Source organism: Theropithecus gelada, chromosome 6 (genome assembly GCF_003255815.1).
Source record: "Theropithecus gelada isolate Dixy chromosome 6, Tgel_1.0, whole genome shotgun sequence".
Taxonomy (NCBI): domain Eukaryota; kingdom Metazoa; phylum Chordata; class Mammalia; order Primates; family Cercopithecidae; genus Theropithecus; species Theropithecus gelada.
In genome coordinates, this window is record NC_037673.1 from 38,012,896 (window position 1) to 38,037,270 (window position 24,375).

Below are 24,375 nucleotides of genomic sequence, written 5' to 3' on the forward strand. Positions count from 1 at the left end.
GCTCCGGAGTGTAAATTATGCCTCAGACTCATCCCAAACTGTTAAGGGCAGCCCTGGGAGAATGTGAATTCTTCCATTTCTCTGTAGAGGCAGGCAAAGCAAGCTCCAGGGATCAGAAGGCAACCTTCATCTGAAGCCAGGTTTGAAGACCATTGCCGGGGATCTTGCGAAGGGCGCAGCAAAGTAGCCACCCACCCCTACAAGGCACTTTATGCTCTAGAAAAGGATTGAGCCGTCAGCCTCCTGCTGTGGCCCCAGATCACGGAACAAAACTGGAAGGGCCAGGATGGGATCCAGAAGAAGTCAATTCTGAGAATCTGGGTGAAAGAAGCCAAGAGGACATTTAACTCATCTAATGAAAGCAGCATGCTCAGTGGCTGGCAAACAGTGTAACTGACCCTGAAAACCCATATCCTAACTTGTGTTCAGTCTGCTATTTACATGAGATTCTTATCTCTTCATCAGAAAAGATAAAACAATGATTAGATTTTCCACTTGCTGGTAACAGAAGTTTAAAGGATCCTAATTATGTTTCAGAGTCTTACACTCTGAACATTTTATAAGTTCTGGCAGTGTGCCTTTCCCTGACACCATTCCTTACCCTATAATGCAGATGAATGAGATATTTTGGTCATAAAAAAAAAGAATGACCAGGCTGAGTGTGGTGGCTCATGCCTGTAATCCCAGCACTTTGGGAGGCCAAGGTGGGTGGATCACAAGGTCAGGAGTTCAAGACCAGCCTGACCAACATGGTGAAACCCAGTCTCTACTAAAAATATAAAATTAGCTGGGTGTGGTGGCACATGCCTGTAATCCCAGCTACTCAGGAGGCTGAGGCAGGAGAATAGCTTGAACCTGGGAGGCGGAGGTTACAGCGAGCCAAGATGGCTCAGCCCCGGCGACAGAGCAAGACTCTGTCTCAAAAAAAAAAAAAAAAAGGCCAAGGGTGACTTAATTTTGTCCCACCTAATCTTCAGCTCTGTATTTTGTAACCTTAAAACCTGCAATCCAGATTGTGGTTTGGTCTAAGATGGGAAATTTTCCTACCTCACTGTAACAACACTTAAAAAAAAAAAAGTCATATTCATAAGCAAATTTCAAAACACTTTGCATCATGATCTGTTTGGTAATTCCCCCCCCCCACCCCACCCGACCCCAACAATGTTTCTCTCTAGGATATAGTATAAAGGTGACTAGGACAATGAAAAGGTAATTATTAGCCCACTGTATACAAAATTAGTATTATCACCTTTGGAGGCACAGAATAGCCCTAAGATCCTTCCAAAGTACACAGTCAGCTGGTGTCAGGACTGGAAAGAGAACGTTTTTGTTGGATGCCTAGCATGGTTCACTGCCTGGTGGGTCAGGCGTGGCTCTGACCTCCCTTCCCTTCCCTTCTAGACATTCCAAAATCCTCCCTTCTGGAAGCACAGCCCTCTGAGAAACTCACTGAGTTCCCTACGGTAATCGTGGGTTTAATTTTCCAGTAAGGCAAGGTCTTAAAGATAAATACAGATGGAAGAAAACGCTGGAGCTGTCACTGACGTCTTAACCATGTCCCTCATAAAAATCTGGTGTGTTTTGGCTTTCGATTTTGTTTAGTGAGAGTATTCATGAGTGGTCATCTTTCTTAAAGGGCCAATACAGTAAAATTACTTTCCGGACACCTCTCTATCTTGGTGGCGCTCCCAGCGCTTACTGGTTGGTCAGAGCAACAGGGACAAACCGAGGCTTTCAAGGTTGTGTGCAGTCACTCGCTGTGAATGGGAGGAGAATCGACATGAGGCCCTGGCCCCTGGGAAAAGCACTCAGCGGGGCTGATGTGGGTAAGTGGCTGCCCGGTGGGTTGGGGTAGTCTTATGGGACGTATGTCTTATGGGACTGCCTTTCTGGCTTGGCCCATGGAGGGAACAGCAACATTAGGTGCTACCCTGGGAAGCTGGTACCTGCAGAACGTCAGGAGAGAGGTGGGCCCCGGGGGTGAGGCTGGTGCTCTACAGACATGCTGACTCTGCATCTGAACACCAAAATATGGTAACAGTATGGTGCACCAAACACTGGTTGTGTCTTGCTAGCAATTTGGGTCTCATCATGAAATATGGCATGGTCTTATAGGACAAAGCAATAAGCAATCCAGCCCATTTACCTTACCTCACCCAGTCCAGTGGAAGAGCTAACACAGTAATGTAAGAAGAGCTTTCATATACTCTCTGTTTCTTAAAGAAGTGGTCGAATTCTAATTCATGATCACAGTGCCAAACATTTTCTTATACACTCTCTCATTTACTTTCACACTAACTCTAAGAGGCAGAAATTATCATCATGCCCATTTTATAGATGAAGAAACTGGGGCTTGCAGAAGTTAAATAACTTATCGAAAGTAGCAGGCAGAGCTAGGCTTATTTTTAAAGCAATAAGGATGTTTATTCTATCACTGAAGGCAACAGGTAGGTAATTCCCAAGTTGGTTAATTCAGGGACTGTCTGCTAGAGCTGCCATAACAAAATACTGCAGACTGGGCGAGTTAAACATCAGAAATTAATTTTCTCACAGTTCTGGAGGCCGGAAGTCCCAGATCAAGGTGCTAGCCAGTTTGGTTCCTGGGGAGGCCTCTCTCCTTGGCTTGCAGACAGCCACCTTCTCACTGTGTGTTCCAGGGGTCTTTCCTCTGTGTGTGCACACCCGTGGTATGTCTGTGTGTCCAAATATCCTCCTACAAGGACACCAATCAGACCGGATTAAGTCCCCACTCTTATGACCTCAATTAACCTTAAATACCTCCTTAAAGACACTATCTCCAAATACAGGGAGTTAGGACTTCAACTGTGAATTTGGGGGGAAAAACAGTTTAGTCCATAACAGGGTCTCTGTGATATCAGGACTCTGGATCGATATCTCTAGGATACTCTCCTTTTCACTCACTACTCTAAGCATCACATCCTTATGACTTTGCCCTTGGCCAAGTCTCTTCCTTGAATCTCTTTTCCCTCCATCTCTAAGATGTTATTTTGAAAGAATGCACAGTGAACATCATAGTCTCATTGCCTAGATGCTACCGTTAACATTTTGCTGCATTTTCTTGACCACATTATCAATTCATCCCTCTCCCCATTCCTCAGTCAGAGGTAGGATTCAATCCTCATGACTCCTAGAACAGTTTTTTGTTTTGTTTGTTTTTCTTGTAGCTAATATTAGTTGAGCACCTACTTTAAGTAGGCACCATTCTAAATTACTTTGATCTTTCCAAGGTTATTATGAAGTGGGTGCTATCATTAGCCTTACTTTACGGATAAGAACCAATGGGGCTGGACGCGATGGCTCACGCCTGTCATCTCAGCACTTTGGGAGGCTGAGGCAGGCAAATCACCTGAGGTCATGAGTTGGAGACCAGCCTGGCCAACATGGTGAAACTCCGTCTCTACTAAAATACAAAAGTTAGCTGGGCATGGTGTCACGCCTCTGTAATCCCAGCTACCCAGGAGGCTAAGGCAGGAGAATTGCCTGAACTCAGGAGGCAGAAGTTGCAGTGAGCTGAGATTGTGCCACTACACTCCAGCTTGGGCAACAGAGTGAGATTCTGTCTTAAAAAACAAAACAAAACAAAACAAAAAACCAATGGCACGGAACAGTTAAGTAACTCGCCCAAGGTCACACAGCTAGTAAGTGGTAGAGCCTAATGTGACCTCAGCCATACTGGCACCAGGGACTACCCTCTTAACAAAATCAACTACATCAATGGCTACCAAATTGTTTCCCTCCACCTGTTCACTCCTATAGGTGATGCCATTGTTATAACTATAAAAGATGCAGTTTACTTAACTAAAAACGTTTACCATCCATTGATTACTTGGTCAAAGTAAACAGTAAGCAGCAATGACTGAAACAATTGTTAAAGTTGTCACTATGGTAGGACAATGTCTCCAAAATCCGTTTTCTCTCTGTGATGATTCAGAACATAAGAACCAGCCATTCCATTAGGAATCACATGCCTTGTTTATGAGCCTGGACCCTGAAGGCAGATTGCCTGGATTTGAAAAATGTTTGCAACTCAGTCTCCCCATCTAGAAATAGGATCTACCTCGTAAGATTATTTTGTTTACATGAGTTGTGGTGCATAAAAAGCACTTAGAATAGGGCTTTGCACATCGCAAACATTTCATAAATATTTCCTGTTATTATTATTATTCATATTCTAATCCTACCCATCAAACCAGCTATCATCTGTTTCTTCAGGGGAACAGCCCTGAATAAACCTGGCAGTCCTGAGATGGCATGGAAACCTCTGACAGGTAGTTCAGAGGTTCCAAAGTTGGGCAAGAACTGATTTCTGCCAGCTTTGTTAATTCCGACACAGTGTGATACCCGCTTCTCCAGCAGGTGGCACCAAAAAGACCTCGCCTGTGGGCTCCAGCTCCCTGGATACAGCTATTGGATTAGTGTACAGATTTCTCTCTGTGAATGTTAATGGCACCTGTCAGCCATGTTGGTGTTTTACATTTCTTCCCATTTCATTTTCCCCAGGGTTATAAGAGTGGGGCTGGTTATCCTTCCTCAGCTTTCATGTTTGCTGTCCTTTGGGTTACTCCTCCTGAAATTCAAGTTTTCGTAAGTCAAACGCGGCCTCACCAGGGAGGGTCACGGTTTCCCATCTGATATCTCTAACTTGGCATTGCCATCTTCAGCTGTGACTTTCTCTCTGCCTTCCCACTAAACCTATTTTCATTCCCCAGAGGGGCCTTTCATTACTCAGTTCCTTCCACTTCATCTCCTGTCTTTCGTTAGACTGTTCCCAGCTCCTGTGCTCTCTGCAAGTCACATTCTACACTAGTTAGTCAGATATCTCAGCAAATTTTGCGTTCTCTGGTCCAGCTCTTGATTATTTCCATTCAGATTCTCAAACCTATATTTCCACCACTCATTTATGCCAATCCTGTCTTGGATATCCCCACTCTGCTGGAGCAGTCACAGAGCCACTTCCTAGATTTGAGATTCAAGGGGTCTGTGGTGACCATGGGTCTCACCCTGGCTTACCAGCTGTTTTCCTCATTTCACTCAATAAATACTTCACTGAGCACCTGCTTAGTGCTTGTCACAGTGCTGGGTGCTGGAGATCAAGTAATGAACAAGGCAGGATCTGGCTCAGTCCTCATATGGTTACCATGAGGAGAGACCAAATTAATATAATAATCACACAGTGAAGGTGAAGTTACACCTTGGGTAAGTGTTATGAAGGAGAAGTGATGCTGCAATGGTGATGTTCAATAGGGAGGTTGTAGGGTTTGGGGGCCGGGGAAAGAGTTTCTCAGAAAAGGAAGTTAATATGAAGCAAGAGTAGAAGTGAAAATGTGGAGAAGGGAGAGAAGGACGTTCCAGGCGAGGGAAGGGCTTGTTCCAGGGAAGAGGAAGTGGGGGATGGGTGCCTTGATGTAGTTTGTGATCCCCTGAAAGCTCATTAGAAGGGGCTTTCAGGGATACATGTAGACCAGCTGAGGTCTATTGCAGTAGGTCACATGACAAATGACGGTTTAATCCAGGTGGTAGTGGCGGTAGAAACAGAGAGAGATCTGACAGATCATTAGGGGAAAAATAGGTGGGCCTCGGTTATGGATTGGGGGCTGGAGACAGGGAAGTTTCTCCTTGTTCATAGTCTCTTTAAGGAACTCCACCCAATGATGTTCCACATTCTTTCCCCTCCTTAGAAGTCGTATTTCTCTTCTACCTCTTGCTTTCTTATCTAGCAGAAACCTACACAACAGCTGGCCTGTGGTAGGTGCTGGTGAAAGTGACTTTACATACTGATGATGAGGTCCGTGTATACATGACCTTGCCGCACCCACCTCTCCTCCCCATCACTCTGAGTTGAGAGTTTTCCCCCTAAAATGAACCTGTTCAGCTACACTCTGCACTCACCCTTCCTGGCTTCCCTGGGCCCTTGCTGCCAGGGTTCTCTCTTCTCAGTAGCCCAGGGGTTCTTAACCTTTTTTGCACTGCAGCCCCCTTTGGTGGTCTGGGGAAGCCCATGGACCTCTCTCTTCTCATAACGATGTTCTTAAATGGAGAAAAATAATATATGTAATATTATAAGGGGAAACAATTATACTGAAACTCAGCCCTATCACATATTTTTTGTTTTGCTTTTACGGTAATATATGTGCTCCTTTATAAAGCATTAAGGAACAGAATTATTTAATGGTGGGTGAAATAACTCCCATGACTTCAAAGTAGCAACAAGTATAAATGATACTTTGAAATATGTGCAATAAATGGAATGTGACAACAACTGTGAGGTCTATTGGTCACAAGTCACAAGAACTACTAATACTAGAAGTATCTTGCCTGCATTGAAAGTTGATGGAAATACACATCCAGCTCCAGGCAGAGGCTAGGCAAAATACAGATGCAATATTTTTTCCTTCTCGGTTCACAGAGCCCCTGCTGTGGCGTACTCACCTATGCTCAGGTTCTCTCTAGCTCACACAAGTGCCATGCCTTGTGTGACCCTGTACCCAAACCGGTTTGGAAACTCTGGGAACCTCTCTCCCTTCTTTCAAGGCCTGATACCAGCACTGAGTATTTCCACAGTTATCTTAGACTTAAATCCAACCAAAGCAACCTCTCCCTTTGCTTTGCAGAAGTCAGGTCCTGTCCACAGCCACTCTTATTTCTTCCCTCCTGCACCATTCTTTTAGTCTTTCAAGCCACAAATATTGAGATTGTGCTGGAGGAATCTTCTTGCCCTTCGACCACTACAATGAATCTCTCATTTCTTCCTTCCTTGGATGTCTGATCCTTCACAGTCTCTCCATTTTCTTTGTGGCCACCCTGTTCACTCCCCTATAGGACTTCTTTCCTCTCCTCCACTCCTGTTACTCATCAGTCTGTCTTGCGTGCCATTCCCAGAGTAATCTTGCTGAAATGCTGCTTTCACCAAGTCAGCAACTCCATCTGGCTTTCATGACCTCCCCTACCCTACCCCCACCTCTTAAAAAATAGTTAAAATGCATAAGATTTGTAAAGGAATCCTTTTCTGTTCATCTAAAATAACATACAAGGACCCCGCTCCTTCCTGTGGATCCAGCCAAGCTCTGGGAAGGAATCACAACCCACAGAAATTGGCAGGGCTCAGGGACCTTTGAGAGTTTGGCTCTTTAAGATCGAAGTCAGCCAGCATCTCTGTGGAGACTGCGAATGCTGGGGGTGACATTCTTAGGGCTGTAGCTGGAGACCACTGGCCATGTCTGCCTGAACATTCAGTAGCCACCAGCTGGATTCACAGAGGCTAGCCCACCCCAGCTGGGGTGGCAAGCCATCTACACGGGCTTTAATTAAATTCTGTTAGCAGTCCCTGAAGTCAGTCTCCTCTCCTGGGTCTACCCTAGGTGCCTGGCCCTTACCTGTCCTCCCAGTGAGTCTTTATGAAAAGTCTGGACTAATTCAAGGAGGGAAGGGTGAGAGATTCATCCGGCCGAGATGACACACTCAGGCCAGGGGAGGCTCCTGCCCTCACAGGGTGGGCTACCAGCTCATGCAGAGGGAAGCCTTGACGACTGGGAGAGAGCACAGCTGGACCCTTCATTTCCAGGGGCACGCCCTTCTACCTCCACCCCCAGAAAAAGTGTTTTGTACTCCCTCATCTGGTTCTGGGCCAGATGGTGGTCCATCTGTCTAACTGATTTCTTATACACAAAGAGAAAACAGAAAGAAGCAGAAGAAAAACAGCCCATGAAAAGTCCATTTGTTTTCCTCTGACGACCTGCACTTGAAAATGACAAAGGATACCCTTTCTGGATCTCTCTGATCTGTTTGGTGAAGAGAGCTCACTCATCGGATGTTAAGCCTTTCAGCCTTCTCACTGCAGGCCACCGTTCTGTCCCTCATCAGGGTGTAACTTTGGAAGTAGAAATAGGGATTCTGAAACCCATGTGCCAACGTATTATGGGGCCCTCTCTCTCTGCTCCCTACCCCAGACAGAGGAGTTGACAATCCAGGTGAGTTAATCAGCTTAGATGTGGCTGGGTAACTCCTTCCGTGCCTACCTTGCTTGTCTCAACTTTGAACCAACAAGGCAGCAGCACTTAAGCTAATTGGGGTCATGCAATTTAGAACGCTTTTAACATAAACACCCTGTTGACGTTGGAGGGATTGAAATATGCTCTTGTGGGAGCAACAGAGAGATGAATTAAAGCAGAAACAGCTCAGGCATCCCAGTTAGTGGTCATAAAATTGCCCAGAAATATATTATTTGATTCATTGTGTCCCTCATGTTTTTTAAAGTCTCTGTGGCTCTTCGTACAGGACAAACCAAAATCAAATTAAAATGAAGAGCAGGTTCCACTTATCCTGAAAGCCTGTTTGCAGTTGTGCAGAGCTGCAAATCAACAGGAGTAAGAACTAAACTGTATTTATTCAGAACCATGAGCTGCTGGTGGGGTCAGTGCCACTGTGTTGGACTGGCACACATGGCGGATGGGCTTTGTAATTCCCATTCTGTATTTAGGGGAATGCAGCAGTGGAATCTGCGATGAGGCCTCGTGCGTCAATGGTGGCACCTGTACAGCAATCAAAGCCGACTCCTACATTTGCCTCTGTCCCCTTGGGTTTAAAGGTCGACACTGTGAAGACGGTGAGAAAGAAGCAAGTTGATGGTGGTTTCTATCTGCATGTTAATTTGTGTAGATGTACTTTATCATCAATGTAGGTTTTTTTTTTTTTTTTTTTTTTTTTGAGACAAAGGCTCCCTATGTTACCCAGGCTGGAGTGCAGTGGCACATCTCGGCTCATTGCAACTTCTGCCTCCTGGGTTCAAGTGATTCTCTTCTGCCTCAGCCACCCGAGTAGCTGGGACTACAGGCGTGTGCCACCATGCCCAGCTAATTTTTGTATTTTTAGTAGAGACGGGGTTTCACCATGTTGGCCAGGCTGCCCCCAAACTCCTGGCCTCAAGTGATCCACCCGCCAGGCCTCATCAATGTACTTTTAACAAAGCTAACGAAGCCCTTTCATTTTTATGGGATCAACATTGCTTTGTTGCGAGAGATGGGGGAAACTTTTTTTAACCAGGTTGGAGTGTCTGACTGCCAAAATTTGTTTAGTAAAGATAACTCACTCATCTGATGTTGAGCCTTTCAGCACTTCTTACTGCAGGGCACCTTCCATCCCTCAGCCGAACATATGTTCATTTCAAGATGCTAAGAATGAGTAGGCTCCTCTTGGCCCTTGAGTAACTTTTTTTTTTTTTTTTGAGATGGAGTCCCACTCTGTCACCCAGGCTGGAGTGCAGTGGCACGATGTCAGCTCACTGCAAGCTCCGCTTCCCGGGTTCACACCATTCTCCTGCCTCTACCTCCCGAGTAAAAGCCTGTATTGGTATGGTTTGTATCAGACTGAATTCAAAGCATTTAAAGCTCATGCTCATGCTCTTTAGAATATCTGTCAATTTCTGATAAAAGATTGGGAAGGTGGGGCCAGGCACGATGGCTCATGCCTGTAATCCCAGCACTTTGGGAGGCCGAGGTAGGCGAATCATGAGGCCAACGTGGTGAAACCCCGTCTCTACTAAAAATACAAAAATCAGCTGGGTGTGGTGGTGCATGGCTGTAATCCAAGCTACTTGAGAGGCTGAGGCAGGAGAATTGCTGGAACCCAGAAGGCGGAGGTTGCAGTGAGCCAAAATCGCGCCACCGTACTACAGTCTGGATGACAGAGCGAGACTCCGTCTTCGAAAAAAAAATGGATTGGGAAAGTAGACACAGAAACATTAGCAATGTGATGGGACAAAATTAACATTATTTGTACTGTTCTACTAAATTATTCCACACTTTAATACTGTATGTACAGAGAGTATGTAAATATACATACATGCACACACTATGTATATAAACATGGAAACACACATACACACAAATACACATATGTGTGCACATACACGCAAATAATAACAAAAAATTTCAAAGATTTTGGAAAATCATGGAGGGTTCCAAAAATGATTTTGGAAAATCATTTTTGCTGAATTCTAAAATTAAAATAAAAAGAAAATAAAACTGAGGCTAAGATCACAAAACTAGCCAAATTCTTCCCTAATTCAGATTTGGACCTAAGATACCATGCTGGGGAAAACGTTTGTAATCTCAAATCTCATGTCACCTAAAAGAGGGCATATGAGTCAGGGTAAGCCAATGCTGTTACATACCATCTCATATTTCAGAAGCCTTACTAGTCAAGGCTGGTTCTTGCTCATATTACAAAATCACTGCAGGTCAGAGACAGTGGTGAGAGAGGGCGTTTTGCTCCACACAGTTATATAGGGACACAGTTTCCTTCCATCTAATGGCTCTTCTAGGACCTTAGAGTCCTCCACTGATACCTGCATCCTGCCAGCACACAAGAGGAGAGGAGGAGCATGGAGGATGGAGGGAAGTTTTAGGGGCCACACCTAGGGTTCTCTATGATTCTTTCACCCATATTCTACCGGCCAGAATTCAGTCACACCAGCAACCTAACTGCAGGGCCGCTGGGAATTATAGTTTAGGTCTGTACCCCGGAGGAAAAGAACACAGCTGTGGGTGCACATCTGGCCAGTTTCTGCCACAGATTGATTTCTAACACCGTGCTTGTTTTTTCAGCTTTCATCTTGACCATTCCTCAATTCAGAGAGTCTCTGAGATCCTATGCTGCAACTCCCTGGCCACTGGAGCCCCAGCATTACCTTTCCTTCACGGAGTTTGAGATCACATTTCGGCCAGACTCAGGAGATGGTGTTCTCCTGTACAGCCATGACACAGGCAGCAAAGACTTCCTGTCCATCAACATGGCAGGGGGCTATGTGGAGTTCCGCTTTGACTGTGGCTCTGGAACCGGTGTTCTCAGGTGAGGGCTGAAACCTTCTGGGACCCTTTCCCTTAAAAAGGCAAATAGTAACCGCTTCAGAAAAAAACCCAAATTGCCATTCAACAGCTCACACTCGTCCTGTCTTCTCTACATGCTTATCTTCTGAAACTCGTGCTGACTTGTCCTGCTTCAGGCAGACGACAGGCTTCCCATAGAGAGTACTCTCCTTCCCACAAGGCTTCCTTTTCTCAAGTAACTACCCAACAGGTGCAATTCTATGCTTCAAACTACGGAAAATGGACTTGCTTCAGGTGGAGGTAAACTGCCTCCATTTCCACCTAAAGTTATGCCACGTCATCCGCAGAAACTTGACAAACTGTAACTAATCAGCATCTTATACAGAGCGTCACATGATGGGCATCCAGCAAATACATGTCAACTAGTAAAAAAGTATTAATATTTTTGAACAAAAATGTCCTTGATGACCTCACTCTAAATTTTCACTTTCCTCTTGAACTATTTCTTTAATGGAAACTGACAGTGAATCATCAGCAATGCAAAGACCCGTTCCCTAAGCAGTATGCTCAAGAAAGATGTGCGATGAGTGGTTTCAATAGCATAGCAGGAAATGGCTGCTTCTGCAGTACTTGCTGGTATTTGCAGAACTGGTCTGAGTAGTCAAAACTTTCCTACTGTTATCTAGTTTGTGCTATTAAATTACTTAGCAGGTGGATTGTTCCTTGGAGCCTGTAGTTTGTAGATGCAGATGCTTTTATTTATGTCTCCCATCTTTTTATTGCGTTGATGGTAGTTTTAACCTTCAAGCCGGAGGGGCCACTAATCGAATGCAGACATACTTCTTGTTCCTACGTTTGTCTAATGCTTCTCTTTTGAAACTCACTAGAATGTTTTGCTCCATGGTGCCCTGTAACATGATATCAGTTAGTCTGTTGTTTCAAAGAATGTTGCAAACTGTTTTCCATCAGTCTTCATATTGCTAGACTGTCATGTTTAAAAAGAGTATGTGGGTGAGATGCTAAAACTTATGCATTGCCCTTAACTACTGATCATTTTTCCTGGCTGATAGAAAATGCTCACTGCATTAGGTTTTAACAGTTCTTAAAAAGGATGGTTTGTTTTTGTCCTTGTGGCTGAATTCCTGCACATCAGTGACACCTTCCCCCTAGGGGAATGGATAAATATTGTTGTACCTCTGGTTATGCAAAAACATCCTATATTTCAAGACAACTTTGGTGGGGATTTAATTGATTCAATTTACATATGATTATGCAAAATAGCCTAAGCAATTCACTTAGAACTGTATGTCAGGTTGACAAAGGAAGACACCTTGAATATCACCTTGCACTTTTAAATGGTTTTCTTCCTGGATAAGGAAGGACCAGAAAGATCCAGGAGAGGGTCGGGGCTCATCAGCCCTCCTCCTGGACAGACTGCCCCCTCCACACTGCCTCTGTGCAGTGGCAGCTCCAGCTGTGGGGTCACGAGCACATGGAACCCTTAGAAGTCCAGCATTTCTCTCTTTCATAACTCTGTGCTTATTTTTGACACGAGGTGTTTTTAATTTTTTTTTTGTACACTTATTAAGTTATTGTTTCACTGCCTATCAGGAAAGGCAACTGGAAAAAGAATTTTTCAGAATTAGGTGATGAAAATGAGGCAAGAGTTTCTAAGGGACAAACCACCATTTGCCCCCTTATCCCATCCCCTCCTGAGCATAACCTAACAACAGTGATTACTCTTGGTGTTTCAGATGCCCCGTTGGAAGCTGTTTATTTTGAAAACCATTTCAAAGACTTCTTGCTTAATTAAGAAAATGCGGTGAAAACCCAAACTACAGGAAGTTGCAGAAGTGGCCAGATCATTTTAACTTTAGGAAAAGGATAAGACGGGCAAATTCATTATGAACTTGATTAAAAAATCACAACAATCGAAATGAGTTCTTGATGGCCATGATCGATAAAAGGATGTTGAAGAAGGTGGCATATTGACAGCAAATGACCTCTGCAGTACAAAAACATGAAATGGCTCTGTTATGGAGATAGACCACTTAAAAGGGGCTGCTTATTTCTTTATTGCATATTGATTTAGCCAAGGTGATTAAATTCTAATTGCTAAGAACAAATCACAAAAGCATTTGCCAAAGCAAAAAAAATCAAGCGAGGGGGTGGTGACCTTTCAATAATTGTGCCCATTGGTATTCCTCAAGGTTTTCTAAAAATGATCCAGGACCATGAGATAATTGGGAAGTTCAGTGAGGGCCAGGAACTAGACATTGCTAGAAATACAAATGCAATAATGAGTCTCTTTCTGCACACCTCACTATAAAATGTAATGAGTAAAAGTTGCATAAATATCATTAAAATTTAAGCACTTCCACTTTGAATGAATAATTGAACTTTTAATGTAATTTTAATCATTTTTACAATATCAGAAAATATGGAATCTGTTTCCCTCCCAATATTTTATTATGAAAAATTTCAAACATATAGAAAAATTAGAAGAATTGTATGGTAAGCATCCTGATACCAAGCACCTATAGTCTGTAATTAACATTTTGCTATATTTGCCTCATCACATATCTAGCCATTGTTATATCTGTCCATCCATCCTTCTTATTTTTTTAAAAAAATTTTAATGACCGAAACAAAGCATCTAAAACTGCAACTTCTCAAAGAACCACTTGTTCTTGCCCATCTGTTCATCTCTTCAAACTTGACCTTGGCCTCCCGTTGGGCCTTGTGTTTAAGACCAGGGTCTCTGAAGACGTCTTGATTGATAACAGTTTTGTCCAAGGGGATATCTGGTGGCTATAGGGGCGATCTGAGGTGCCATCATAAACGTTCTTCGTGATGACAGCTTTGCGTTGGAGTAGCGTCTGGCCAGGACCACCACCAGTTTTCTAGGTTTTACGAATGTGCCCTTTTCAACAGCAACTACTCAGGCCTACAGCAGAAAGGTCCTTCTTATTTTTTATGCATTTCAAAGTATGTTACAGACATTGGTACACTAAAGAATTGGTTTTTTACATCATAGCTCCTATAATTTTTCTCTTCTTCCAAGCTTGTGCACAATCATGACCATATTTTACCTTCACGCCACCTCTCATCTAGAAAACTTATATCACCAGACTCACTGAACCCCATTTCAGGCTCATTGTAAGGAATAAATAAAACAATAAATGCAATGCTCCTACTGTATGAAGGGGTCCAATAAGCAGTAACTAATCCTGCTGTTGTTACTAAGCAGTAATTAGTGTTTTCTTTTTATTGAATGGATTGGGGTGCCTAAGGTTAGCATTAGCTTCCTCATGGCTAGATTGACAAAAATGATCCATAACATGCTAACCCATGCTTGGTTTCCTTCTATGTTAGTCAGAGTTCTCCAGGGAAACAGAACCAATAGGCTATAAATAGACATGTAGAGAGATTTATCCTGAGGCGTTGGCTTGCATGATTATGGAGGCTGAGAAGTCCCATGGCCTGCCGTCTGCAAGCTGGCAGCCCAGGAAATTTAGTGGTGTATTTCCAGTCCAAGCCTGAAGGCCTGAGAACCAGAGAGCCCATGATGTCTGTCCTAGTCCAAGTCAAAGGCCCAAGTACCAAGAAGCTGATGATGTAAGTCTTGGTCCAAGTCTGAAGACCAAAGAACCAGCATCGAAGCTCAAGGTCAGAGAAGATGGATGTCCCAGCTCAAGAAGAGAGAGCACATCCCCACTCCTCTTCCTTTTTGTTCAGTTCAGAGCCTCTGCAGATTGCATGATGCTTGCCCAGGTTGATGAGGGCAGATCTTTACTAAGTCTCCTGATTCAGATGCTCATCTCTTCCAGAAACACACTCACAGACACACCCAGAAATAATGTTCTACCAGCTATCTGGGCATTCCTTATCCTAATCAACTCGATACATAAAATTAATATCACATCTTCCTTCCACAGGAGTGAAGATCCCCTCACCCTAGGCAACTGGCACGAGCTTCGTGTATCTCGCACAGCAAAGAATGGCATCTTACAGGTGGATAAGCAGAAGGTAGTGGAGGGAATGGCAGAGGTAAGAACAGCACACCTTTTCTCTTGATGGTGAGTGTGAGCCAGAGTACTGTTTTCTGCCTGTCTTGGTACAAAAGCAGCACAGTGTTGTGGTTAAGTACATGGACTTCAGTGCCTGTGTGAAAATCCCAGCTCCCCATTGGGCAAATTACTTAACTTTTCTATCGCTTAGCTATAAATGGGGATAATAATAGTATGGGCCTCGTAGAGTTGTTGTGAGGATTAAGTGAGTTGACACCCAATACGTTTAGCACTTACAAAATTGCCTTTCACCTCTTCACCTCCCACCTCCATCTTTGTTCTTATCAGCTGCACCAGGTAGTAGGTAAGAACACGGACTCTGGGGTAGGGCCCATGGTGCATGGAGGAGGCCTGACAAGAACGGGCTGTGAGTCCAGACCCCTGGGGCTCAAAATCTGGCTCAATTACTTACCAGTGGTGTGAGCTCATACTGGTTACTTGACCTACCAAGATTGTTTTTCTTGTCTCAGCATTATCCTCTTATCAATGGGGATAATGGTGGTGATGATAATAGTGCCTACTTCACAGAGTTGTTGTGTGAATTAAAAGAATTATACATGTAAAAAACAGCAGTACCTGATGCCAGGTCAGCACTAAATAGCTTTACTTAGTAGTAGTAGCACTAGTAGTAGTAGTAGTAGTAGTAGTAGTAGTAGTAGTAGTGGTGGTGGTGGTGGTGGTGGTGGTGGTAGTGAATAGTGTATGGTTATGGACTCAAGAGGATAGGATTTCTACTGAAGTTTATAACTTTCCTGCATGATTTTAAATCCAAGGTCATGTACAAAGAAAAATAACATTTTTAGGAGGAAGTCAGGGAGATTTGCTTTAAACTATAGCCTGCCAGGATTCTGCAAACACACACACAGTTTACAGTTCCTCAAAAATAGAGGGGACTTTAGATTTGCCAATATCTTACTTCCCACCAGTTTTCATTCTGTGCAAAGGAAGATTTGCAAAGGACATTGACAAATTTGGGTATACTAATAAGCAAATAGACTAGTAGAAAAAAGAAAAGGAAGGAAAAGGCACTTTTGCTGGGGAAAGAGGTACTTGGTTGGAGAGAGAAGAAAGAGGGTCTCATATGTCCAGAAGCCAGCCTGAGGGGCTGCTGCAGTGGGAGGACCAATTGGAACCACGGACCTCCTTGGGAATGAGGGGAATCCCAAATTGGGTTCTGTGTCAAGGGGTGGGCACCCTTCACACCTAGAAAATGCTCCATATAAATCTGTGGAAGGCAGGAAGGGAGGGAGAGGGAAGAAAGGAAGGGATGAAGGGAAATCGATTTTAAATGGAGAACCGGAGTCACTTCTGGTGCAATGCAGAACATTCTAACAGCCGACTTTACTCCAAGACAGAATTAGAAGCTCACAAGAATGGACCTGGCTGTCTGTTGGTTTAATGATATAAATTCAATTGTATCTCTCTAGATCTTAGTTGCAAACATCTGCAAAACAGGAACAAAAGCTGAGGATGGGAATGTTTGTAAACAGTAGGGGCAGGGTCCATGACTATAAATAAGTTACTCTTCAGGACGCTGCATTTACTATTAGGATTTAAGAGATGACACATAGGTAAAAACCACACCTCAGAGTTTCTATCACTGCACATCAGCAAAAGAGCATGAAGCCAATATGGTGGCACCTGCACCCTCCATTTTGACTTTTTGACCTTTGGTGGCATGTGGGTGAATGGAGCTGACTGGAGTTTTAAAGCAAAAGAAAAGCAAAAGGAACCCACAGGAAGGTGTGGCTCTGGTGTGTGCACTGGAGGGACGTTCTGCTGAGTCTACTGTGAGCCAGGAGTGGGAAGGCCAATGCCTGATCTCTATATGCTAAACCTTCATCAAGTCTTTTCCACAAGGAATTCTGTTCCCCCGCTGGCCATATCATGTTCGAAGTGTGACTGACAGGGCAGTGGTCTTAGAGCTCAGAGACAGATGAGGGCAGGGGTTAGAGTACACTCTGAGGGGCTAACCCAGGACCTAAGCACCTAAGAGCCTGTGTGCAGACTAAACCTGACCACCAGGCTGCTCAGTTGGCAGCACTGAGAAATATCAGTGGCCTGGGCTTGGGTCTGACTATGCAAGACGCATGCAAGAGCAGTGCTTCTGAGACTTTCAGGAAACTCCAGCCTGGAGGTTTGCTCAGCTTTGCAAACTGCTTCCAGCCAAGCCAAAGTGTAAGATCCAGACATAAAACCCCTCACTGCAGAGCAGGCCTGGCTTTGGTGGGGTCTGTTTGCTTCTCTCCTGCGGTCCCCCTTGGGCATGGCAGCTGCAGCCCTTCCACTTGTCAGCAGGAGGGTGTTGGACGAGGATTTTGATGAGCAGCCAAAAGGAACTGCTCCTCACTCCACGAGGCCCCGCCGCTGGACACAGACATAATGCAGGTTTTTTTCCTAGCAGCCAGCTGCTCTGAAACCTCCTTGACCCTGTGTCCTTCCTCCTTTCCTCTCTCCATCTTATTTTAGCTTTTGGGTAAGAGCAATGACAAGAGAAAGATGCCTGTGGGTTTGTGGTGACAGTTCCTGACTGGTTCAGTATTCTTCTGGGCCACAAGAATTCCTGAAAGCCTTTGTGCTTCTTTGATAACCTCCTAGTTAAGTAAGAACCCTCAAATCTGCCTGAAGGCTATTGACAGAAGGCACTTCGGTCAATTAATCTAATTGAAATTTCCCTGGGCTACTTGGCTGGACCCAGCCACTGTGGGCGCTCCCTAAGATAAACAGAGCCTCCTCCTCCATGGCTCGCCTGTCTCGTCTTCTCTACCCTTGACATGACCCCAGATTCATTCTCCTCCTTCTGGCCAATGATCTTCCAAAGCACAGACCTCTCTCTCCTGCTTAAATCTCACTGTTTTTTTGGGTAAAGTTCATGCTCCTAATGTGGCGTATAAGGCCCTGCATCCTCTGGCCCCTTCTTGCCTGTGCCTTATACTCACATTCTGTCTAAGCCCCAATGTCTTCCAGTTTCTACAATGTTAACTCTTCCTTGACCACCTCCCCAACTCCCTGTGTCTAGGGTAGGATATGAGCCTCCCTTGTCCAGCACCCCGGTGCACCCATAGCCACCTGTACAGTTCTTCCCAGTGCTGATCTCACCTGCTCTTTCACTTGTCTGTATTCCCTACTTGCGTAAACCCCTGCAGGGCAGGGGCTGGGTCTTTCTTATTTTCTGCTGTTTGTCCAGCACTTAACATAGTAGATGGGGCATATTATAGTAAGTGCCCGATAATATTTGTTAAATAAACGATCAAAGCTGCTAGTATTTGTATTTCTTTTATCGTAAATCAAAGGAAATAATAACTTAACATTATCTAAAGTGTGTTCATTCCCAGAGCTCTCAAATTTAAGGGTTTATTTCTCACTCATGACACATACCCACCAATGGTTAGCTGCAGCTCTAATCTGAGATCCGGGCTGCAGGAACAGAGGGAAGGAGAAAACGGCATGGTGAACTACTCTCTGGCTCTGAAAGCGTCTGCCCAGAAGTGATTCTTTTCTCTTCTGCTCATGTGTTATTGGCTATAGGAAGTCACACAAGCTCATCTGAGCCAGCCGACAGGTTGGAGGCAATCTTCCTGTGGGGAGGGTACCTGTGACCAGTAGTGCAGTCTGCCACAGTCATCATGACATAGCTATGAGGTAGATACAATGACTCCCATTTTGCAGACAATGAAACGAAGTCTCAGAGACATGAAGACTTTCACCAACATGCAGGCAGGTGGTAAGTAGCAATGAGAAGCACTGTGAGAGTGAAGCCCACGTGTAGACAGATTGTCGTGTGGGGCTTGAGGCTCTGTCTACCATTTTGTTCCACAACAGGGGACCGAAGACCCATTTGATCATTTTGAACATCTGTTTTAAAGTTATACCATGCTTTGTTTTTAATCTCTTGGCAGGGAGGCTTCACACAGATTAAGTGCAACACAGACATTTTTGTTGGCGGAGTCCCCAGTTATGATGATGTGAAGAAGAATTCAGGTGTCCTGAAGCCTTTCAGCGGGAGCATCCAGAAGGTACAGGCATCTCTTCCTCGTGTTTACTGGGCCACCCAGCCTGTGGACAATGAAAGTGCGGGTTGCGATCAGTGTCATCTGCTGCACCCAAGAAAGACACTTTGAGAAAGTTTTAACATTTTTAAGATTTTAGATTTTAATGCCCGCAGCATGGCTTTCCAACCTCACTTTCTTATAACATCTGCTCCTGGGTCTATGCCCAGCAGACATTCCATGAATGCTACTTGGTGATGATGAATTTTTACAGCAAATCTACCAAACTATATTAGGACTGCTGAGGGAGTGAAATGGCATCAGGTGTCTGCAGATACTTCCACAGTAGGGAAGGAAGTGGATGGAGGTGAATAGCAACCTTGGCTCCGCGCTTCTCTTTGGCGGTACTTTGCAGTTTGCTCAACGTTAGAGCCAGTGCTCATCCCCACCCCCACACTTTAGCAGTTGGTGTTCATTGATCATGTAACCAAGCTCTTAAGAGCATCAAGAGTTTTTCCCTAGAAGGTTCAGGAAAAAAAAAAAAATTCAGTAAAAGATACTGACTCCCCTGCTTCCCTGCTCTCTGTCTTTTTTTTTTTTTAAGACCGAATCTCACTCTGTCGCCCAGGCTGGAATGCAGTGGCATGATCTCGGCTCACTGCAACCTCCACCTCCTGGGTTCAGGAGATTCTCCTGCCTCAGCCTCCCGAATAGCTGGGATTATAGGCGCCTGCCACCACATCTGGCTAATTTTTGTATTTTTAGCAGAGACAGGGTTTCACCATGTTGGCCAGGCTGGTCTCAAACTCCTGACCTTGTGATCTGCCCACCTTGGCCTCCCAAAGTGCTGGGATTACAGGCGTGAGCCACTGCTTCTGGCCTGCTCTCTGTCTTTTATTCCTTCTCATGGGGCTGCCCATGATCTCTGTGGTTATGAAGACACGCTCTGTCTGCAATAGACCTGCTTGACCCCCCAGCCCAGGCGGGCAGAACCACTGAACACTGGGAGAACAAGGATCTAAAGAAAAGCATGTTTAGTTCCTGGACATTAGCTTCATCCTGTTTTCCTTTCGTGGCCAATGATGGCTAAAGGATCCTGATGGAGCATGAGGGAGGCTAAGGTGAAGGAGGAATGATGAAAGAGTCCCTCCTCTCACTGAAAAGGACCCCTGGGGCTGTGGCCATCTTATCTCCCATCGCAGTGTCAGGCCCAGTCAACATTTGCTGACAGTCATGTGTCTCCCTTTGTTGCTGAACTTTGAGGTGTGTGATACCTTAGTTCAGACCATTCTCCCCCATGAGTGGGATTGGCCATGCTTAACCAGGTGTTTCAAATTCTCACCTAGGAAACAAGCTGGGATGCCAAGACATTATCCATCCTCTGCCCGCTCTTCTCAGGCTGTGCCCTCCCCTTCACCCGGTACACACAACCCTCTCCCTATCTCCTGCTAGAAGGACCACCCTCTCCTGCCTGATTCACGGGCTTGGCCGTGTGCTGTAGTGAACAGTGCTGTTCTTGGCTTGTCTCAGCACATATTATGCAGTCTCTTGGTCCTTCACTTGCAGCATGAAAGGAGGAGATTGTAGAAGGATCCTGCCTACTTTCTAGCAGCTTCTCAGATTCAGGACTGGGGAAAAGTTTCTCTCAACTCTCCCAGTGCTCTCCAAGGGCCAGGCAAGCCTTTGGAAGCTTAGATTCATGGCAGGAAGTGCCATTGCTAACCTCTTATAACCCTGGGCAGTGGGGGTTCCCCTGGGAGGCGTTCTTTCTGTCTCCAAGTTCTGCAAAGCCAGCAATAGTTCAAAGTAAATCCATATTCTGAATCAAGAGCTGGTAATGTTGGATCCATTTATTGGGGGCTGGGGTACCAGGTAGCCCTTCCTCATAATTTATCAGTTTCACTAGAGTCACATTACAGGGCAGAACGTGCAAGGGAGCTCTTGAGCACCAGTAAATCCGTGTACAGTGGGGTAAAGAATGTGACCTGTGTTTCACTTTTGTTTCTTATGTGGGGAAGGGAATGTGCAGAGGGAGGGGATTCAGGAACGTCAGGGAAGGAGGATGGCAGGAGTGAGTGGGACAATCGGGGAGGTCCAGCTCATGGAATTTTAGGAGACTTCTTGAGAACATTAGTCGGAAACATACAGGAGTACACTAGGAAGTGTCTCTGGATTCCACAGCCACCAGGGGCCAGGGTGCCCTGTTTGACCTCCGCCTCCGTAACACTGTGTTTTGTACTCTCCCCGCTCTCCTTTATATACCAGTGTCTCCCAACCTGGGCTGCATCTTCTGAGGTGACTCTCAAAAACTTTTTAAAGTTACTGACAACTTGGTCTCACCTTCAGAGATTCTGGTTCAATGGGAATGGGCGGGTCTGGGCATTAGTATTTCTTAAGAGCCCCCCAGGTGGCTCTAATGTGCAACTGGGTTGAAATCCGAACTTTGTAGTTCTTGGGACTTCTTTACAACCTAATCGAGTGGCCAGTCTTCTGGAACCAGAGGAGCACTTCACTCCGCAGATTCTCCCAAGTGGATCCACTTCAGATCACTTCAGCTCCTGCATAGATGCCAAGACTATAAAAGTAGAACCTGGGCTGGGCACAGTGGTTCATGCTTGTAATGCCAGCACTTTGGGAGGCTGAGGCGGGCGGATCACCTGAGGTCAGGAGTTCGAGACCAGCCTGACCAATATGGTGAAACCCCATCTCTACTAAAAACACAAAAATTAGCCAGGCGTGGTGGCAGGTGCCTCTAATTCCAGCTACTTGGGAGGTTGAGGCAGAAGAATTTCTTGAACCCAGGAGGCAGAAGTTGCAGGGAGCCAAGACTGTGCTACTGCGCTCTAGCCTGGGCAACAGAGCAAGACTCCATCTCAGCAAAAAGAAAAAGTAGAAACTGGACCTCAAAACTTTTTTGTTTAATCTCCGTATGTGTAGCTCAGGTTAATGTGCTAAGGGAAGCTTTAGAAGACTACAAAGATGTTTCCCAATTCCTGAATTTCTTTACGTTTTTCTCTCCCAAGATCATCCTGAACGACCGAACCATCCACGTGAAGCATGACTTCACCTCCGGGGTGAATGTGGAGAATGCGGCCCACCCCTGCGTGAGGGCCCCTTGTGCCCATGGGGGCAGCTGCCGGCCCAGGAAGGAGGGCTATGACTGTGACTGCCCCTTGGGCTTTGAGGGGCTTCACTGCCAGAAAGGTACACTCAGGGGTCTGAGGCACAGCTCCCTGGAGGGAGTGGAGGGAATGGACAGTCCACTGGGGGACCACAACTCTTAATGGGAGAGTTGTAACAGTGGTACAGCCATACTGGTTATTTTGATCAATTATTTCAATACCTTATTGGATGATTATTTATAAGCTACCATAATTCTTTAATAAGAATTAAATGCTGAAATACTTCTGCTAACAGTGGGTAAATAGGTTTCCCACCCTCTGCCCTGGCGCCTTCCTTGAGAATCGCTTCATGGTCTAGTCACCTAAGAGTTAACTCACAACAGAGTAGGGGTTTCCAGAACTTTTGCGCCTGAGCCACTCCTGGAGCCTGTCCTGATAGATGAATGCCTGTGCTTTGTAGACTGAAAAATGTTTTGACCCCTGTCTGTGAGTGCTATATAACAGAAACCTTGCCCAAATATGCAAAAACACAAATTATACATTAGTTGCTCCAAACTAAAGTATGCTTAGCCTTCTGTATAGTGCTATTTTCTAAGCTATCAAATTGCTGTACCTCAGTTTTCTCAACTGTAAAATGGGAATAATAATAGCAGTGTTATTGTGTGTCTAACACAGAAGGTTATGGTGTTGACTAAATGAGACAATGTATCCAGAGCATTTAGAAGAGGGCCTGGTAAGTACTCAAGCAACCAACCAATACTGGTCATTATTATTCATGGAGAGAAAAATAAAATCCATTAGCAGGTGCTGTGGGCTACTCAGTTTCCATCTTGCCCTAGACTGAAAGCCAGGGCAGGTCATAGACCATGAGACCCTGCTGGACTTGCTTTTTGTACCTGCTTATGGGAAATGGAGGACATGGCCCTGGTATCTAGAATAGGCTTCCCACCTATATCCATCATGTTGGGCCTTCATTTTTCAGTCTCAATGTGGCCTCACCTGCCCAAGAACTTAAAAAAAAAAACAAAAACCTGGAGGAAATAAAGCAATGAGCCTCTGAAGGAACGTGCACTGTCTGTCCTATTTCCAGGTTCTTGATTTTTATCAGAATTAGGGCTTAGAGGAAAACTATAAATTACAGGTAGTTATGTTGGTATATGGAATGGTAGGAGAAGTCATTCTACAGCAGTCTTGGAAAATATGAAAGATGCCAATTTGCCAATTGGAAGACTTAGTAGTATTTCTTATATTTAAATGAATTTTGAAATCTACATGGCAAATCATGAAATGTATTTTTAACAAGGAAGAGTAATTGATTCATTTGTGAATTACCCTGATTATAATCCTAACAAGCAAATTGCTGTTTAGCTAATAGGTTGTACTTGCAGAGATTTAGCTGAAGAGTGGCTCATTCATTCAGAAAATTGGGTTTGGATTTCACACATCAGTGTTTGAATTTCCTAAGTCTCCAATTTTACCACAGGAGCCTCGAGTTCGTACCTGCCTTATATCTAACATTAATGATCAATATATAAATCCCAGACTTAGATGAACATTTAGCATTGGAAATGAAAGGGAGAAAGAAAGGATAATGTGTGACCTTGTTAGCCCTCATTTCCTGCTGCAGAACATCAGCCATAACAGAGATAAAGTGCTCACATTTATAGCTTTATAACTATAGGTTCAGGTTCAGTGAGAAGCAAATCTTACCAGAAGGTTGGGGTAGATCCCAGTGAGCACCTGGATCTGGCAAAATCTGTGAGAATGGATGATAGCAGAGGGAACTGCAGGACACTCTTTTCCTGCAAAGCAGTCTAGATCCAGGATTGGAATCCAGATGTGCCAGCAGCCACCCTCCATGTTGAATCAGTATCTGATTGTGTTTTGAAATCAAGATACCGCTTCTGAGAAGATGGCATCCTTTGCAAATCCTAAGAAGGTTCATATATCAGAGGTATGGCCCCTATCCCATAATTTCCTCTCCCATCATAATGACTGGAGAGGATTATTGGGGCTCTGCAACAATTTTTCCAGGCTCCAGCAGGTAACAATTGTGGGCAGTTGCCATGCCAACTGCTATAATATTGGGGAAAGCATTTAGTCCCATTGTAAATATTGGAAAGAAAAGGAAAAGAAATGGGCAATTATGTTGTTCCATAGAGATGCAAGAGAATACATAGAAAGTTTGGGGAAATCCTTGGTTTGAAAGACCAAGAATGGTGAGAAGCCATCTTTGGTTGTCAGAAAGAATCCTGTCTCATTCAGCAAGGTGATTTTTAGCCTCATATATTTCAAAGTTGGAGTTTTTTTCTGCCTCATAATCAAACCATGCTTTAAAAGCAAGAACCTG

General features: G+C 44.7%; 1 protein-coding gene and 1 pseudogene across 5 annotated transcripts in view; one reads left to right on the plus strand and one right to left on the minus strand.

The window, feature by feature from the left end:
• Positions 1-24,375, plus strand: part of EGFLAM (EGF like, fibronectin type III and laminin G domains) — a 196,395-nt gene that overhangs the window by 147,578 nt on the left and 24,442 nt on the right. For 4 of the 5 annotated variants that reach the window (XM_025387582.1, XM_025387583.1, XM_025387584.1 and 1 more), the window contains 6 exons: positions 1,637-1,826; positions 8,498-8,623; positions 10,623-10,866; positions 14,783-14,894; positions 18,814-18,930; positions 21,927-22,107. In XM_025387582.1, coding sequence (XP_025243367.1) covers positions 1,637-1,826; positions 8,498-8,623; positions 10,623-10,866; positions 14,783-14,894; positions 18,814-18,930; positions 21,927-22,107 — 970 coding nt within the window. The remainder of the gene's footprint in view (positions 1-1,636; positions 1,827-8,497; positions 8,624-10,622; positions 10,867-14,782; positions 14,895-18,813; positions 18,931-21,926; positions 22,108-24,375) is intronic. The other variant, XM_025387587.1, reaches the window with a different exon arrangement.
• LOC112626127 lies at positions 13,501-14,002 on the minus strand (annotated as a pseudogene).